At 41.5% G+C, this 18,818-nt stretch overlaps 1 protein-coding gene across 1 annotated transcript in view; it reads right to left on the bottom strand.

Annotated features, from left to right (window-relative positions):
• Window positions 1-18,818, bottom strand: part of ttn.1 (titin, tandem duplicate 1) — a gene marked incomplete at both ends in the record, with an annotated part of 341,754 nt that overhangs the window by 132,042 nt on the left and 190,894 nt on the right. Inside the window, 8 exons of the mRNA XM_079733756.1 lie at window positions 20-85; window positions 598-865; window positions 1,243-1,323; window positions 1,470-1,653; window positions 1,897-2,179; window positions 2,289-2,405; window positions 4,036-4,323; window positions 4,573-4,863. Coding sequence (XP_079589882.1) covers window positions 20-85; window positions 598-865; window positions 1,243-1,323; window positions 1,470-1,653; window positions 1,897-2,179; window positions 2,289-2,405; window positions 4,036-4,323; window positions 4,573-4,863 — 1,578 coding nt within the window. The remainder of the gene's footprint in view (window positions 1-19; window positions 86-597; window positions 866-1,242; window positions 1,324-1,469; window positions 1,654-1,896; window positions 2,180-2,288; window positions 2,406-4,035; window positions 4,324-4,572; window positions 4,864-18,818) is intronic.

Raw genomic sequence — 18,818 nt, 5'->3', positions numbered from 1 at the left:
GCAGCTGTGACATACAGACCTTTGCCTGAAAGGGAGAGCTCGGCTGAGCTCTTGGTCTCTCCCAGTGAGTCCACACTCGCTACCACTGAGAACAAGCCAAAGAAGCAATAGAGTATTACAGTATACACGCCTGAAGAAGAAAGGCCTCCCATGTGTCCTTTTACTAAGCTATGGGGGCATTATCAAAAGACAACTCGAACTCAAAGGTCGCAGAATGCTTCTCCTTCACATCAATGCTTGAGATCCATTTGTTGAAGTGATTTTGGTAAATTAAAAAACAGATGTATTTGAAGGTAAAATAGAGCACGTAGCACCATTTGACAATGTTTTATGTACTACATTTAACCTCAATATTAAAAAGATTTGACATTATAAGCGTTTGAAGTGTGGAAATAAAGAAAACAAGGAGAACACAAGGGAGAACATACTAGAAAACCCAAAGAACACAGATAAAGCATCTAAATCACATGATTCAACGGTAGAGGTCGCTGGTTCTGAGAGGCAGCTTGTGGGAAACCAAAGAGAAGAACTGAAGAACAGTGGAAGGTGATGAAAATTACAATACAACACAGGACCCTTTACTGCATGGCGACCTACCAGTGACGGTGAGTCTGGCGTTGGAGATATGAGGGCCACACACCACGCGGTAGTCGCCCTGGTCCTTATCACTGCACTTCTTGATTCTGAGGTAGTGGTGATCCCCTACCACACTGATGTCATACTTGTCACTGTTGTCCAGCTTCTGGGTGCCCTTGTACCAGGACAGGGTGATCTCAGGGTAGTTGATGGTGACCTGGCACTCAAAAGTGGCCACCTGCTTCTCAGCAGTGGTCTGGTCACTGATGTCTTTTAACACAGAGACAGGCTGCAAACCAACACAGGATTAATGATTAATGCTTGGACAATTATTCAATTCAGTCCTTGAAACGTGCCAGCCATTTTAAAAGCACTACATAGAAGACAATTGATCAATTAACCTGAACCAAAACACATAGGAACCTGAGCCAGAAGAGCCTGGTATATATGATGTTTGTATGAGACTGGTGTATCTGTTTTTGTACGAGACTGGTCTATCTGATGTTTGTATGAGACTGGTGTATCTAATGTTTATATGAGACTGGTGTATCTGATGTTTGCATGAGAATGGTATATCTTATGTTGAATGAGACTGGTGTATCTGATGTTTGTATGAAACTGGTGTATCTATGGGACTGATGAGACGGAGGAGACGACCACTGGTACCTCTGTGCCAGCGCGGCCCTCCAGCTGCTGGATGAGTCTAGCCATGTCCTCCTCATCTACTCGGCCACCACGCTCCACTTCCTGTAGGACAGGAGATACACCTTTCAGATTCAGGTCTGCTCCTTTACTGTAGATCTTGTCCATCAAACCAGGGACAAACCTCTAGAACGTAAATGTATTCCTTGTGGCATTAGAAGTGTTTTTTGTGATCTCAGTTTATTACGCACCACTTTTCCTGTGTCATCCTCTTTCTCTTTCTTCAAGAAAGAAATAGCCTCAAGAATTGCCCGGTAGTCGTGGATGTCATGGTCGAGGAGAATCTTCTCATAGTCTTTGGGCTCATGACCTCTCAGTAGCTCAACGATATCAACCTCTCCCTCCTTCTTTGGACTCTTCGTCTTGGATGGAGTCCTATGGAGACAAACAGATTCATTCATATTGTCCCATGTAGCGCCCCATGTGATGTCCACACTTCACTAAGTGCAGAAACCCAGCCTGCCCAACCATGAGACGCATGACAAGAAACAGCACTAGAGGAGGTGTAGATTGAGGACAATACTGTCTTCACACCTCCACAAGTCATCCACTGTACATGGCTTTAATGAAACCTGATGAAACATGGCTGCATAAATCTCTGTGTTTATGAACACCTACTTCTTGAGCTTGGCCCTAAAGTCCCCAACTCCTTCCGTCTCCTCCTTCTTGTTGACCTCCATGTCTGTACTGCATTCAATCTCTCCGTGTTTGCTGGAGGCCACACATCTGTACTGGCCAGAGTCAGACTTGGTCACTTCTCTGATCTCCAGCTTGGCCTCCTGCCCTTTGTGTTCCACAGAGATACGACCACCAGGGGTGATCTGCCTCCACTTCCCCTTCATCCATTTCACATTGGGAATGGGATCACCTCCAACCTTGGCGATAAAGGTAGCAGTGCCCTCTGCAACACACAGACAACAAACAATAATCTCAAAACCTTCATCACCTTCATGACAGGTGTTGTCAGATGTTTGACAGATTGCTTCTGACAAACATTAGAAAATACTCACTCTCTGCGACAGAGACACTCTTGGGCTCTTCGATGAAGAAGAGGTTGTCCAGACGCTTTGTTGGAGAAGTTCCAGCAGCTGCTGCCGCCTCGCTAGGTGCAGCCTTGGTCCCTTTGTCTGATGGAATGTTGTTATCAGTAAATACTAGCACTGAAGAACCATTCAAATAGGATCACACTGCAATACAAGCTTTATTATTATTAAGCAAGGAGTACAACTGGTGATATTATTAGTAGCAGAGGTTTCACAGTACTTACCCTTTTTTTTACCCTCTAATACATTTTTATTAGACAAAGTGGTTTCTGAAGTAGAAATTCCAATCTTAAGTAAAGGTAATTTAGGAAACAAGCTAAGAATATGACCCTATGCCCTGAAGCAGTAACTAAGTTTAATGGAAAGTACAATCCTTTGACCTGCAAGCAAAAGTTATTCCTTATAATCGTCAAATACAATCATTTTTTATGAGACTACAGCCAAATTATTAAATGCATAGGTTTGAACAGATATCAGTACATTCAGATATCAGGGTGGCAGTCATGACATTATTCAATCATATTATACCAGGTATTCTCAATTAATCATGTTTCCCAAGATGCAGACAGTGCTATTCTGATGAACAAAATTAGAATGCACCAGATTAGAAGACAAGGCTCCATTCAACGCCTTAAACAGCAGTTTCAACTAGAAAAAGCATTTCCTGCAGAAAATGTGGTGAGTGCTGTAGTGCAAAGTGAGGTTGAAAATATGTTTTAATAAAGCCCCATAGTTAAAAATGTAAAGAAATGTTGAATGGCTGAATTCAAGTGCAAAGATTTGAACAGAGTCTAAATAGAGTAGAGAATGTATACATGTACACCCTTTAAAGAATGTAAAATGGTTGGAAACAAATAAAGTGAGAGAGTTAAACAACAAAAAAAAAAAAATCTCATCCCAACTAATCAATCATCTCATTATAACACACATATGTATGAAGAACCTAGTCTCTAGCCATTTAAACGGGGGGTCCCCACACACAAACACAGAATATGTAACAATCATATTTTCAATCGATTAATAATTTTAGCACCAGTGTAACAAAAAAATACCGTTTAAGCTTAACATTGTGTTTCTAGGTATAATATTGACGTTGTTAGGCTCCGCAAGGTACGAAATGGTTAGCTTTTGTGATAGCCACCTTAGGCTAGAGCACGAGGAAAATAGCACTGAAAATATACAAACGTGAATAGGGTTTGACATCATACTGTTGATTCTGAAAAAGTATGAATGATATTGAAAATCTTATATTATATATTTGAAGATCAACGGTTGAAAACGGACCAAGTTATGGTTGACTAAGTTATGAAGTCTGAAGTATTTGAAGTGTCAGGGAATGGGCCCCCATTGCCTTCAATTGTAAAAAAGAATATTTTAAATTAGTATATCTTCAAAAGTTTAAAATATTAATATAATCTGAACAGTAGTGCGTGATTCCAAGCTAACATGAACATTTTCAAAGTGTAATGGAGTTTCTAGGTTGTGGCAGGAGTAGGATCCCAAGATTTGTGGAGAGTAAGAAAGAAAGAAAGAAAGAAAGAAAGAAAGAAAGAAAGAATAAAGTCTAAGAACCACAACAGTTGTGAACTTCAAACACCTAATAATGTTGAAATGATCTCCAACGTGTGGATGTTAAAAGAGCTGGAAAAAAAATAAAATGCAAGGTCCATCATAACATATTATCAAGGAAGTACCTGTATTCAAATGGGTTTACCTTTCACAGTGACCTTGGACTTGCAGAACTCACTGCCCTCAGCATTGCTGGCCTTGCACAGATAATCTCCTGCTTCAGCCTTGGATGCTTTGCTGGTTTCCAGGCTTGCTGTACCATCCACTAAAGTAATCCTGGTGTTCCCACTGGATTTGAGCTCCTTTCTATCCTTCATCCACTGGATCTTCAGTGGAGGAGAGCCACAGACGTGGCAGGTAAGGCTAAGCTTGTCGCCCTCTTTCACCGTCTCCGATTTGAGAGGGATGTCAAATACAGGCTTCTTTGCAGCCTCTGAAAGATTATTTTACAAAAACTGCATATCAGTGTCAAGGATCCTTTGTGCAATATTTTATACAATCCTTTTTTGGTTAAGTATGTTTAAGTTCGTTTTTTCCTTAAAGAATCTTAAAAAACAATGTTAATAAGGCAGATTGAAGAACGTTACAACAGTAAAGAGAGGAGGAGAGGAAGTCTTATATTAAATAATAAAGATGATATGAGAGTGAAACCCTACTGTATTCCATTTGAACACATACACACCTGAGATAGTAAGGGAAACCTGAAAGGACTCTTTTCCAGCCTCATTGGTTGCCTCACAAGAATAACGACCCTGGTCAAAGACCAATGTGTCTTTTACAGAGAGAAGGGCTGTGTTGTTCCTGAAGCTGACGTCATGTTTGTCAGAGCTGTAGATCTGACTACCATCCTTAAACCAGGAGACGCTGATGGGCTGGGAGCCAGAAACTCGAGCCTCCATCTTCACCACCTTACCCACTGTATCCTCCATGGATTCGGCAGGCCTCTTGGTGAAGCTCGGAGGAACTTTACTTTCTGTTAGTGAAGGAAAGTAGCATCATTTAACCCCACATCATGAAAGTGATTAGACAGACACTGTATCAACCACAGGGTAAACAGACCATCTCCTACGGAACAAACAGCAGTCAAAGATACATCAAAACCAAAGTAATACACAAGTATGTCCTGCTTGGGCCACCAATTAAAGGATGCCCTCACAGTATTTTTCTTTCTCCAACTTTTCCCACAAGAACACGGACCAACACACCTTACAGGACCTACTCAAACTTGCCACTTCCATTTTAGACTTGCAGTGAATAGTATTTCCAAAAGAATTATCAACATCCTCTGAGCTTTAGGCCGTTGGGTCATGGGCCACGGACCGGTAACGCTCCCCAACCGGGCCAGAGACATTTAGAAATAATCCATCAAATCAAATTCAAAATCCTAAAGAATAATGGAAAACGAATAGAATATGTTCTATTATCATTTTTACACTCTACATGATGCCTGTCCAAACATCCATATTTGGTCATGTCCTTATATGGTTCAGAGATCAGGGAACGTAATCAAAGCTCTTTGTTATGGTGGATAGATTTGTTATACTAGCTTGACCTCGCCAGACCAATTCACAAATGAGTATTAGTCTGGAGCCTCTTAGGTTATTTTGAATTATCCACTGACACAAGCCAAAACGTCTGTTTTCAATTGGATGGAACTACAACGAATCAGAAAGGAACTGTGTGGCACATCAGTGAAGCCATATTGGTTGTTGATGACAATGTCCCAACAGGGCTCCCATAGGCCGGTCCTCAGCACAGTCATCGTATAAATCCGCCCCGTATAAAACCCGCTCAGACAGGTCTGGCTGAACAGGAGAGGTGCCAGACAAACAGTGTTGTAATGACGCCAAATGTGACGTAACCTTGCCTCATTTGCATACATCGTACTGTTGGTTATCAGAAAAGTCGCTGGAACTCGCTGGTTTGCATGATGACGTCATTTGTGACGCCACCACGCATCCTTTGCATACAAGGTTTATCCGGGCGAAGAAGGCGAACTCATGGGAAACAATGAAAGCAGCAAACACAAGGGATTGGGATTTGGAATGGAGAGAGAGAGAGAGAGAGAGCTTTGTGCAGTGCAAAGACGAGGGAAAACACGAAAACAAAAAGTCGCCAGTCACGAGAAAAAGTCACCAGATTCGCCGCCAGTAGCTTGATAAGATTTTTCATTGCCAGAGATGGACAAAAGTCGCTAAATCTAGCCAAATTGAAAACAATGCAGACACATATGAAAGAAAAAACGTAAACATGAGCTTGAAAATTTGTCTGGCTGGTGTTATACATAACTAAGATACATAACTAAGTAAAGACTATTACTGTCATCACACTTGATAAGATGAAGCAGGCAAATAACGATGGCCAAAGAAGAAAATAATTGCATTGCGTGCCCTCCATCCCCTCCCACAAGTACACCGGGTGGGAGAAATATTTAACATTTACTAAGCAGGTCAAAGAACCAAAAGGTTTAGGAGCCCTGCCAAAGACACTACACTGAAAGAAATGTTACTTCACTTTTGAGCTCATGTTTTCAGTAATGATTGTTTCATGTTTCCGGTATGGAAGAGAATATTTGAGTTATTCTTTTAAGCACGCTTATGAGGGTTATCAAGCACCATCTGAGGAAATGTAGATAGTTACCGAGAAGGTTAGCAGACGAGCGGGAAGCTGTTGGCAGGTCAGTGCTTTTGCCTTTACCTAGACGGACATGAGCGTGACAGACATCACTTTCAACGCCGTTCGATATTTCACATGAGTATTTCCCTGCAGCTGCTGGGCGGTCACTGTAGAGGACTTCCAGAGAGGAGCTTGAGTCAGTAGTTAGGACATCATACTGGTATGACGCCCAGATCAACTTGTCGTCTTTCTTCCAGGTGACTTGGACCCTGTTGCTTCCAGTGTACTTGCACACTAGCTTCAGCGGTTTACCCAGTAAAAAGCAAGTGTCCTCCAACTTCTTGATGAAGCGCATGTTTTCTGTGAGAAGCAGTGATGAGAGAAGCAAGGTTAGTTAGGTATTAATGAGCAATGTGGCTTTGATCAGCATTACACCTGAGACTACTACAGTATGGAATGGCTTCTTCATGCTCAAAACTGCTAACCCTCTAAAAGGAAGATGCAAGGACATGCCTAGCATCACCTTCTAAGGTCTAGTCCACACAAGGACTAACCCTGTTTTTAGAAGATTATTTGTTCTTGTTCTTACTTTGGATAACAATTATTCAAGGATCTCTAACGGTTCCGTTTCAGATGTGCATTGAAGTGTAACTCCAGAACACATCCTCAACGTGGTGAAGGGACATGAACATCTGATCATCAACAATTCTTTAGACGTTACATTGAAGGAAAGTTTCATCAACTGTTGGAGGTCATGTTTACAGTAATGATTGTTTCATGTTTCCAGTATTAAAGAGTCTGAGGAGCTTAGCAGAGGAATGGAAAGCTGTTGGCAGGTTTGTGCTTTTGCCTTTACCTAAACTGACATGAATGTGACAGACATCACTTCCAGCTTCATTCGATATTTCACATGAGTATTTCCCTATAGCTTCTGGGCAGTCGCTGTAAAGGACCTCCAGAGAGCAGGTGGAGTCAGTAGTTAGGACATTATACTGGTATGAAGCCCAGATCAATTTGTCGTCTTTCTTCCAGGTGACTTGGACCCTCTGGCTTCCAGTGTACTTGCACATTAGTTTAAGAGGTTTGCCGACCACGAAAAACGTCTCCTCAAACTTCTTGAGGAAGCGTGCGGGCTCTGTGAGAAGCATTGATGAGAGAAGCAAGGTAAGTTAGGTATTGTTGAGCAATGTGATGTTAGTCAGCATTAACCCTGAGCCTACTACAGTATGGAATGGCTTGGTCCTATCAGAGACTGCTGTACTGTCTCAATAGGAGATTCAAGGACATGGCCAGAATCACCTACTTAGGGTAGTCAACAAGCATAGAGTTTTTTTTGAAAGCTTATTTGTTCCTTACAGTTTTACGAAATCTTAATGTCACACCGTCTGTATTACAAAATATCTGTCCATAGGGAATCCATATCAATTTGAAGAGTACCGATAAGCATGCCAGGTCAGTAGGGGGAAACAAGACGAACAGTATGGAGAGTATTGTACCTCTTCTTGAGATGCACCTTTTCTAAGGTTTACATTGAATCACAGATGGCGAAATGGCCTTAGAAGTATTTGGTCTTAGTATATCTATATGCCTATGCAGGATGTAATGATGATTAAAAATATGACGTTTCCTTAAATTGCCATGCACAAACTCGAGGACATGAGGTCAATATTTTCCAAAAGCTCTGTGTCACCGATCTCCTCTAACACACAGAAAACAGAGATCAAAACTCCTACTACACCATGGAAGGCATTTTCCAAAAGCTCAGAGATCAGTTTCTTAAAACATTGTTTGATTACCTCTGACACCTCTGCCAAAACACATTGAAAACGTGTTTTTGTTCAGATACCGGGAAACTTAGGGGCTAGGCCAAAGACAACTAGTCAAGGATCTCTACCAGTTCCATTTTAGACATGCAGTGAAAGTGTATCTCCACAAAATTCCTCCAAGTATTCGAAGGGAAACATCTTCTGATCATTACATTGAAGGAAAGATTCCGTAACTCTTAAAGATTCCCTTTACAGTAATGATTGATTCAAGGTATTGAAAATGCTAGTTGTGTTATTCTCTGAAAGCAGGCTTATGAGGGATATCATGCACCTTCTGAGGAAACAGAAATAGTTACTGAGGAGGTTAGCAGAGGAATGGAAAGCTGTTGGCAGGTTAGTGCTTTTGCCTTTACCTAGACTGACATGAGCGTGACAGACATCACTTCCAGCCTCATTAGCAATTTCGCATGAGTATTTCCCTGCAGCTGCTGGGCGGTCGCTGTAGAGGACCTCCAGAGAGCAGGTGGAGTCAGTAGTTTGGACATTATACTGGTATGACGCCCAGATCAACTTGTCGTCTTTCTTCCAGGTGACATGGACCTTCTTGGTTTGAGTGTACTTGCACACTAGTTTCAGAGGTTGACCCAGTAAAAAGCAAGTGTCCTCCAGCTTGCTGATGAAGTGAACAGGCTCTGTTAGAAGCAGTAATGAGAGAAGCAAGGTTAGTTAGGTATTAATGAGCAATGTTGCCTTAGTCAGCATTAATACCGAGACTACTACAGTATGGAACGGATTGGTCCTATCGGAGACTTCTGTACTGTCTCACGAATCTTCATGTCACACCGTCTGTATAACAAAATATCTGTCCATAAGGAATGCGCAACAAGTGGAAGATAACCGATAAGCATGCCAGGTCACTAGGGGGAAACAAGGTGAACCATATGGAAAGTATTACACTGCTTCTTGAGATGCACCATTTCTAAGGTTAAATGCAGGTTTACACTGAATCGCGGATGTAGACATGACCTTGAACTAGGTTGCCTTAAATTGCTATGCACAAATTCAAGGCCATTAGGTCAATATTTTCCAAAAGCTCTCTGTCACTGATACCTTCTAACACACAGAAAAGAGAGGTCAAAACTCCTACAACGCCATTTTCATTTTCCAAAGGCGCAGAGTTCATTGAATTAAAACATTGTTTTGGATCCGTTGAAAGGCCAAAACACAGTGAAAATGTTTTTTTGTTCAAATAACGGGATTCTTAGGGCCTAGGCCAAAGACAACTAGTCAAGGATCTTTACCAGTTCCATTTTAAACGTGCAGTGAAGTGTATCTCCGTAAATTCCTCCAAGTATTACAAGGGAAACACCTTCTGATCATTGTGCTTCAGATGTTAAATTGCAGGAAAGATTCCCTAACTGTTAAAGATGCCATTTACACTAATGACTGTTTCATGTTTCCAGTATTGAAGAGAATAGTTGAATTATTCTCTGAAAACAGGCTTATGAGGGATATCATGCACCTTCTGAAGAAATTGAGAGAGTGAATGAGGAGGTTAGCAGAGGAATGGAAAGCCTTTGCCAGGTCAGTGCTTTTGTCTTTACCTAGACGGACATGAGCTTGACAAACATCACTTCCAGCTGCATTTGTAACTTCACAGGAGTATTTCCCTGCAGCTGCTGGGCGGTCACTGTAGAGGACCTCCAATGAGCAGGTGGAGTCAGTAGTTTGGACATTATACTGGTATGACGCCCAGATCATCTTGTCATCTTTCTTCCAGGTTACTTGGACCCTCTGGCTTCCAGTGTATTTGCAAACTAACTTCAGAGGTTGACCGACTCTAAAACTAGTGTCTTCCAACTTCTTGATGAAGCAAACAGGCTCTGTGAGAAGCAGTGAGGAGAGAAGCAAGGTTAGTTAGGTATTAATCAGCAGTGTGGCGTTTGTTAGCATTGACCCTGAGACTACTAAAGTATGGAATGGTTTGGTCCTATCACAGACTGCTATACTGTCTCACTATGAGATTCAAAAACATGCAGAGAATCACCTACTAAGGGTAGTCCACACACACACGGTTCTTTTTTAAAGCGTATTTGTTCATTTTAGTTTCAGAAATGTTCACGTCACACCGTCTGTATAACTAAATATCTGTCCATAGGGAATGCGCAACAATTGGAAGAGTACAGATAAGCATGCCAGGTCAGTAGAGGGAAACAAGGTGAACCATATCGAGAGTAGTGAACTTCTTCTTGAGATACACCATTTCTAAGGCTCAGTGCAGGTTTACATTGAAACTCCAGATGGAGATATGGCCTAAGAAGTATTGGCCTCAGTATATCTATATGACTCTGCAAGGCGTAGTAATGATTAATAATACTAGGTTGCCATAAATTGCCATGCACAAACTCGAGACCATGAGGTCAATATTTTCCAAAATCTCTGTGTCACAGATCCTCTCTAACACACAGAAAATAGAGGTCAAAACTCCTACTACACTGTTCAAGGCATTTTCCAAAAGCTCAGAGTTCATCGCCTTCAAACATTGTTTTGGATCCGATAAAAGGCCAAGACAAATAAATGAGTTCTTGTTCAAATACCGGCATCCTAAGGGGCTATTTCAAAGACAATTAGTTGTGGATCTCTACCAGTTCCATTTTAGACATGCAGTGAACTGTATCTCCATAAATTCCTCCAAGTATTAGAAGGGAAACATCTTCTGATCATTGTGCTTCAGTGGTTATGTTGAAGGAACGATTCCTTAACTGTTAAAGATTTTGATTACAGTAGTGATTGTTTTATGTATCAAGTATTGAAGAGACTAGTTACATTATTCTCTGTAAGCAGGCTTATGAGGGTTATCATGCACCATCTGAAGAATTGGAGATATTGACTGAGGAGGTTAGCACAGGAATGGAAAGCTGTTCGTGGGTGAATGCTTTTGCCTTTACCTAGACGGACATGAGCGTAACAGAAATCACTTCCAGCTGCATTAGAAATTTCACAGGAGTATTTCCCTGCAGCTGCTGGCCGGTCGCTGTAGAGGACCTCCAGAGAGCAGGTGGAGTCAGTAGTGTGGACATTATACTGGTATGACGCCCAGATCAACTTGTCATCTTTCTTCCAGGTGACATGCACCATCTGGCTTCCAATGTAGTTGCAAACTAGCTTCAGAGGTTGACCGACTCTAAAACTAGTGTCCTCCAGCTTCTTGATGAAGCGAACAGGCTCTGTGAGAAGCAGTGATGAGAGAAGCAAGGTTAGTTAGGTATTAAACAGCAATGTGCCCTTAGTCAGCATTAACCCTGAGACTACTACAGTATGCAATGGCTTGATCCTGTCAGAGAGTGCTGTACTGTCTCACGAGGAGATTTATGGACACGCCAGGCATCACCTACTAAGGGTAGTCCAAACTTATGTGCTCATTTTTTAAAGCTTATTCGTCCCTTTCAGTTATCAGAAATCTTCACATCACACCGTCTGCATAAAAAGAAAACATCTCTGTCAATAGGGAATGCAAAAACCGGTCCGAGGCATACCGATAAGCATGCCAGGTAAGTAGCGGCGGAATAGTCAACTATTTGAGGCATATTGAGCATTTTCTTCAGCTGCCCCATTTTGAAGATTCATTGAACCAAGGATGGAGATGTGGACTGTGAAATATAGGAAGCAATACATCTATATGCATCCACAAGGCGCAGAAATTATTGAGTTACACCAGGTAGCCTTGAATTACTTGGAAGTAATTTGATGACGTGAGGTCTGCATTTTCCAAAAGCTCAGTTTTACCAGTCCGCACTATTAAACAGAAAATAGTATTCAAGATTAATTCACACTAGAAGGAGTTTTCCAAAAGCTCAGATTGAAGTGGCCTAAAATTTGATATTGATTTGGATGAAATGCCAAAACACTTCAAACAATTTATTTTTCAAATAATTGAATACGCACGAGTAGGTCTAAGACAAATCGTCAAGGATCTCTACTGATTCCATCTCATATGTACAGGGAAGTGTATCTCCACAACAACTTCAAAGTAGTGGAAGGAAATAAACTTCTCATCGTCATCCGTGCTTTAGACATTACGTTGAAGGAAAGATTTCCTAACTGTTAAAGATTCCGTTTACAGTAGTGATTGTTTCATGTTTCCAGTATCGAAGAGACTTAGGACCAAGTTTAATTATTCTCTGTAAGGAGGCGTATGATCATTGCATCATGCACCATCTGAGAAAATGGAGGTACTGTCTGAGAAGCTTAGCAGAGGAATGGAAAGCTGATGGCAGGTCAGAGTTTTTGCCTTTACCTAGACTGACATGGGCTTGACAGAAATCGCTCCCAATTTCATTAGTTATTTCACAGGAGTATTTCCCTGCAGCTAATGGCCGGTCGCTGTAGAGGACCTCCAGAGAGCAGGTGGAGTCAGTAGTTAGGACATTATACTGGTATGATGCCCAGATCATCTTGTCGTCTTTCTTCCAGGTTACTTGGACCCTCTTGCTTCCAGTGTACTTGCACACCAGCTTCAGAGGTTGACCTACTAAAAAGCGAGTGTCCTCCAGCTTCTTGACGAAGCGAACAGGCTCTGTGAGAAGCAGTGATGAAAGAAGCAAGGTTAGTAAGGTATTAATAAGTAATGTGGCATTAGTCAGCACTAACCCTGAGACTACGACAGTATGTAATGGCTTCGTCCTATCAGAGACTGCTATACTGTCTCACCAGGTAATAGAGGGACAAGCCCAATATTGCCTTCTAAGGCTAGTCCACGTGGTACTTGTATTTTTTCAAAACCAATTTGTCCGTTTCGGTTTATAAAAATTGTCATGTCCACACCATCTGTTTTACAATATATCTCTATCCAAGGGGATCGCCAAAAGTATTGGAAGTACTCTGATAAGTTTGCAAATATTTGGTGCATTTTGAGCAATTTCTTCAGCTGCGCCATTTTCTAAAGTTCAGGGAAGGTGTTCATTGAAAATCGGAGGGAGACGTGGACTAAGTATTGGGTTCAGTATATTTATATGCCTCTACAAAGGGCAATAATTATTAAGTAATACTAGATTGCTCTGAATTGCCATGGACGAATTCGAGGGCATGTGGTAAACATTTTCGAAAAGCTGAGTTTCACCGGTCAACAATAAAATATTATTTCTTTTTATAACATCTTCACCCTGAATTTTTTTTCCAAAAGCAAAATTTTCAATGACCGAAAACATTGTTTTGGTTTGGATGAAAGGCATAACACAACTTGTCAAGGATTTCTTTGAGGTCCATCTTAGATGTTCAGTGAAGTGTATCTTCACAACATCCTCAAAGTAGTGGAAGGACATGACTATTTTAGTTATTCTATGTAAGCAGGCCTATGGGGGTTATCAAGCACCATCTGAGGAAAGGAGATAGTTACCGAGAAGATTAGCATGAGAGTGGAATGCTTTTTTCAGGCCAGTGCTTTCGGCTTCACTTAGACGGACATGAGCGTGACAGACATCACTTCCAGTTGCATTAGTAATTTCACAGGAGTATTTCCCTGCAGCTGCTGGCAGGTCACTGTAGAGGACCTCCAGAGAGCAGGTGGAGTCAGTAGTTAGGACATTATACTGGTATGAAGCCCAGATCATCTTGTCATCTTTCTTCCAGGTGACTTGGACCCTCTGGCTTCCAGTGTACTTGCACACTAGTTTCAGAGGTTGACTGACTCTAAAACTAGTGTCCTCCAACTTCTTGATGAAGCGAACAGGCTCTGTGAGAAGCAGTGATGACAGAAGCAAGGTTAGTTAGGTATTAAAGAGCAATGTGATGTTAGACAGCATTAATCCTGAGACTACTTGAGTATAGAATGGTTTGGTCCTATCACAGATTGCTAAACTGTCTCACTGAGAGAAGCAAAGTTAGCCCTGCACCACCTTCTAAACCCTGTCCACATGTATATGCTTATTTATAAAACTTATTTACTCCTTTCATTCTGAAAAAAATGTCCTTTCTACACCATCTGTTTAACAAAATATTGCTGGCCATAGCAATATATATACCAGAATGCAAAAACAATTGAAAGTACTCCGATAAGCTCTCCCCGTCAGTAGGGGGCAAAAAGTCTAAACGTTTAGAGTGTATTGAGCATGTTTTCAGCTGCACCAATTTCTAAAGTTCAGTGAAGGTGAAGATTGAAAATTACTTTAACCGAAGGTCAATGCTGGAAAGATCTTCATCTTTCCAGGTTTGAAGAGACTAGTTGAGTTATACTCTGTAAGCAGGCTTATGAGGGTTATCATGCACCATCTGAGGAAATGGAGATAGTGAGTGAGGAGGTTAGCAGAGGAATGGAAAGCTGTTGGCAGGTCAGTGCTTTTGCCTTTACCTAGACTGACATGAGCGTGACAGACATCACTTCCAGTTGTATTAGTAATTTCACAGGAGTATTTCCCTGCAGCTGCTGGCCGGTCGCTATAGAGGACCTCCAGAGAGCAGGTGGAGTCAGTAGTTAGGACATTATACTGGTAGGATGCCCAGATCATCTTGTCATCTTTCTTCCAGGTGACTTGAACCCTCTGGCTTCCAGTGTACTTGCACACTAGTTTCAGAGGTTGACCTACTAAAAAGCGAGCGTCCTCCAGCTTCTTGATAAAGCGAACAGGCTCTGTGAGAAGCAGTGATGAAAGAAGCAAAGTTACTTATGTTTTTAGGAGCAATGTGGTGTTAGTCAGCATTAACCCTGAGACTACTGAAGTATCAAATGGCTTGGTCCTATCAGACTGATAGACTGGTGTCTGAGAGAACCAAAAGAAGCGAGGTTAGCCCTGCATCACATTCTAAGGCCAGTCCACATGAATATGGGTAATTTTTAAAGCTTATTTGTTCCTTTCATTCTTGAAAAAAGTACCTGTCTACACCATCTGTTTAACAAAATATCACAGTCCATAGGAGAATGCGAAAACTATTGGTTAGGCGAAGTTGTAAATTGAAAATCTGAGGGAGATGTGGAATAAGAAGTATTGGGTTCAGTATATCTATATGCCACCGGAAGGGGCAGTAATGATTAAGTCATACTTGGTTGCCATGGACGAAATTTGAGGACATGAGGTCAGCGTTTTACAAAAGCTGAGTTATACACACTTATAGAAATAAAAATTGTTGAAAACATTTCCATCCTTGAAGGACATTTCCCAAAGCTCAGTTTTCAATGATCTAAAACATTGTTTTAGTTTGGTTGAAAGGCCAAAAGACCGTGATATTTAAAAATACTTGGGTACGTATGTACTAGGTCTATTAGGACTAGTAAAGGATTTCTTAAAGTTCCATCTAAGATGTGCAGTGAGGTGTATCTCCACAACCTCCTCAAAGTAGGTAAAGGACATGAACTTCTGATCTTCATCGGTGCTTTCGACATTGCATTGAAAGAAAGATCTTTAAATGGTAAAAATTCTGTTTATAGTAATGATTGATAAAATGTTCCAATATTGAATAGACTAGTTGTGTTATTCTCTGTAGGCAGGCTTATGAGGGTAATCATGTACCATCTGAGGAAATGGAGATAGTAACTGAGGAGGATAGGAGAGGAATGGAAAGCTGTTGGCAGGTTAGTGTTTTTGTCTTTACCTAGACGGACATGGGCCTGACAGAAATCACTTCCAGCTCCATTAGTAATTTCACAGGAGTATTTCCCAGCAGCTGCTGGGCGGTCGCTGTAGAGGACCTCCAGAGAGCAGGTGGAGTCAGTAGTTAGGACATTATACTGGTATGACGCCCAGATCAACTTGTCGTCTTTCTTCCAGTTGACTTGGACCCTCTGGCTTCCTGTGTACTTGCACACTAGTTTCAGAGGTTGACCGACTTTAAAACTAGTGTCCTCCAGCTTCTTGATGAAGCGAACAGGCTCTGTGAGAAGCAGTGATGAGAGAAGCAAGGTTAGTTTGGTATTAATGAGCAATTTGGCTTTAGTCAGCATTAACCCTGAGGCTACTACAGTATGGAACGGCTTGGTTCTATCAGAGACTGCTGTAGTGTCTCACCAGGAGAAGAACGGTTAGCCCATCATCACATTCTATGGCCAGTCCACATAAATGTGGGTAATTTTTAAAGCTTATTTGTTCCTGTCATTCTGGAAAGATTTTTCATCACACCATGTGTTTAGCAAACTATTGCAAGAAGAAGGTCCATATACCTTCCATTGGAGAACGCAAAAAATATTGGTAGTACTCCAATATGTTTTCCCAGTCTGTAGGGGGCAGGAAGTCTAAACATTGGGTGTGTTTTTCAGCTGGGCCATTTCTGAAGTTTGCCGAAGGAGTATATTGAAAATCTGATAGAGATGTGGACTAAGAAGTATTGGGTTCAATATATCTACATGCCTTCACAAGGTGCAGTAATGAATAAGTAATACTAGGTTTATCTGAATTGCCATGGAAGAATTCAAGGACATTTGTTCAGGGTTTTCCAAAAGCTAAGTTTCACTGGTCAACACAAAAATACGTAAAAAAGAGTTTAAAACATCCCCACCATGGAAGGACTTTTAAAAAAGCTCAGATTTCAGTCATCTAAAACATTGTTTTGGTTTGGATTAAGGCCAAAACAATACAACTAGTCAAGGATTTAATTAAGGTCCATCTTAGATGTGCAGTGAAGTGTATCCTCAAAGTAGTGGAAAGACCTGAACTTCAGATTGTCATCTGTGCTTTAGACATTGAATTGAAGGAAGATTCCTTAACAGTATGAGGTCATGTTTACAGTAGTGACTGTTTCATGTTTCCAGTATTGAAGAGGCTAATTGCGTCATTCTCTGTAAGCAGGGTGATCAGGGTTATCATGCACCATCTGAGGAAATGGAGATAGTGACTGAGGAGGTTAGCAGAGGAATGGACCGCTGTTGGCAGGTTAGTGCTTTTGTCTTTACCTAGATGGACATAAGCGTGACAGAAGTCACTTCCAGCTCCATTAGAAATTTCACATGAGTATTTCCCTGCAGCTGTAATGCGGTCGCTGTAGAGGACCTCCAGAGAGCAGGTGGAGTCAGTAGTTAGGACACTATACTGGTATGATGCCCAGATCAACTTGTCGTCTTTCTTCCAGGTGACTTGGACCCTCTGGCTTCCAGTGTACTTGCACACTAGCTTCAGAGGTTGACCAACTAAAAAGCGAGTGTCCTCCAGCTTTTTGATGAAGTGAACAGGCTCTGTGAGAAGCAGGGATGAGAGAAGCAAGGTTAGTTAGGTATTAATGAGCAATGTGGCATTAGTCAGCATTAACCCTGAGACTTCTACAGTATGGAACTGCTTGGTACTATCAGAGACTGCTGTAGTTTCTCATCAGGAAAAGCTAGATTAGCCCATCATCACGTTCTAAGGCCAGTCCACATGAATGTGGACTGGCGGTGAATGTGGTGTTTTATAAGCTTATTTGTTCCTTTCATTCTGTAAAGAGTTTTTGTCCACACCATCTGTTTAACAAAATATCGTTAGGAGAAGGTCCATATACCGTCCACTGGAGAACACAATAACTATTGGTAGTTCTCAGATAAGCTTGCCAGGTCAGTAGGGGGCAGGAAGTCTAACCATTGAGCACATTTTTCAGCCGGGACATTTCTAAAGTTTGGTGAAGGTGTACATTGAAAGTCTGATGGCGATGTGAACAAAAAGTATTGGGTTCAGTATATCTATAAGCCTCCACAAGGCGCAGTAATGATTAGCTATTTCTAGGTTGCTCTGAATTGCCATGGACGAATTCGAGGACATGAGGTCAGCGTTTTCAAAAAGCTGAGTTTCACCGGTCAAAACAAAATGACAGAAAAGGGTTTAAAACATTTTCACCCTGGAAAGACTTTCAAAAGCTCAGTTTTCAGTGCCCTAAAACGTTGTTTTGGTTTTGATGAAAGTCCAAAACAAGACAACTAGTCAAGGATTTCTTCCAGTTCCATCCTAGAAGTGCAGTGAACTGTATCTCCACAACATCTTCAAAGTAGTGGAAGGACATGAACTTCTGATTGTCAAGAGAATAGTTGTGTTATTCTCTGGAAGCATGCTCTTGAGGGTAATCATGCACCACTTGAGCAAATGGAGATAGTGACTGAGGAGGTTAGCAGAGGAATGGAAAGCTGTTGGCAGGTCAGTGCGTTTGCCTTTACCTAGACTAACGTCTAGTCTAGGTACGTCGTCTTTCTTCCACGTGACTTGGACCCTCTGGCTTCCAGTGTACTTGCACACTAGTTTAAGAGGTTGACCTACTAAGAAATGAGTGTCCTCCAATTTCCCGATGAAGTTAACGGGCTCTGTGAGAAGCACTGATGAGAGAAGCAAGGTTAGTTAGGTATTAAACAGCAATGTGGCGTTAGTCAGCACCAAGACTTCTTCTGTATAGTACTACTGGTCTTTTGTTTCATCTATTGTCCCACCTACTGTGTCCTGTCTCACCTCCTACTGGACAGAACATTTTATTAATGCGGTAATCAGTGAATGTTTAGGAAGAAGATCTGAGCATCACCTTTAACAGTTACTATGCACCTGCAGGATTCAGATGCCACCCGGTTCTCAGCTTTACAGATAAATTCTCCATCATCAAACGTGGT

This window comes from Pollachius pollachius (genome assembly GCF_949987615.1).
Source record: "Pollachius pollachius genome assembly, chromosome: 3".
Taxonomy (NCBI): Eukaryota; Metazoa; Chordata; class Actinopteri; order Gadiformes; family Gadidae; genus Pollachius; species Pollachius pollachius.
Note: the sequence above shows the minus strand (reverse complement) of the source record. Positions and strands in the feature narration are given on the sequence as shown.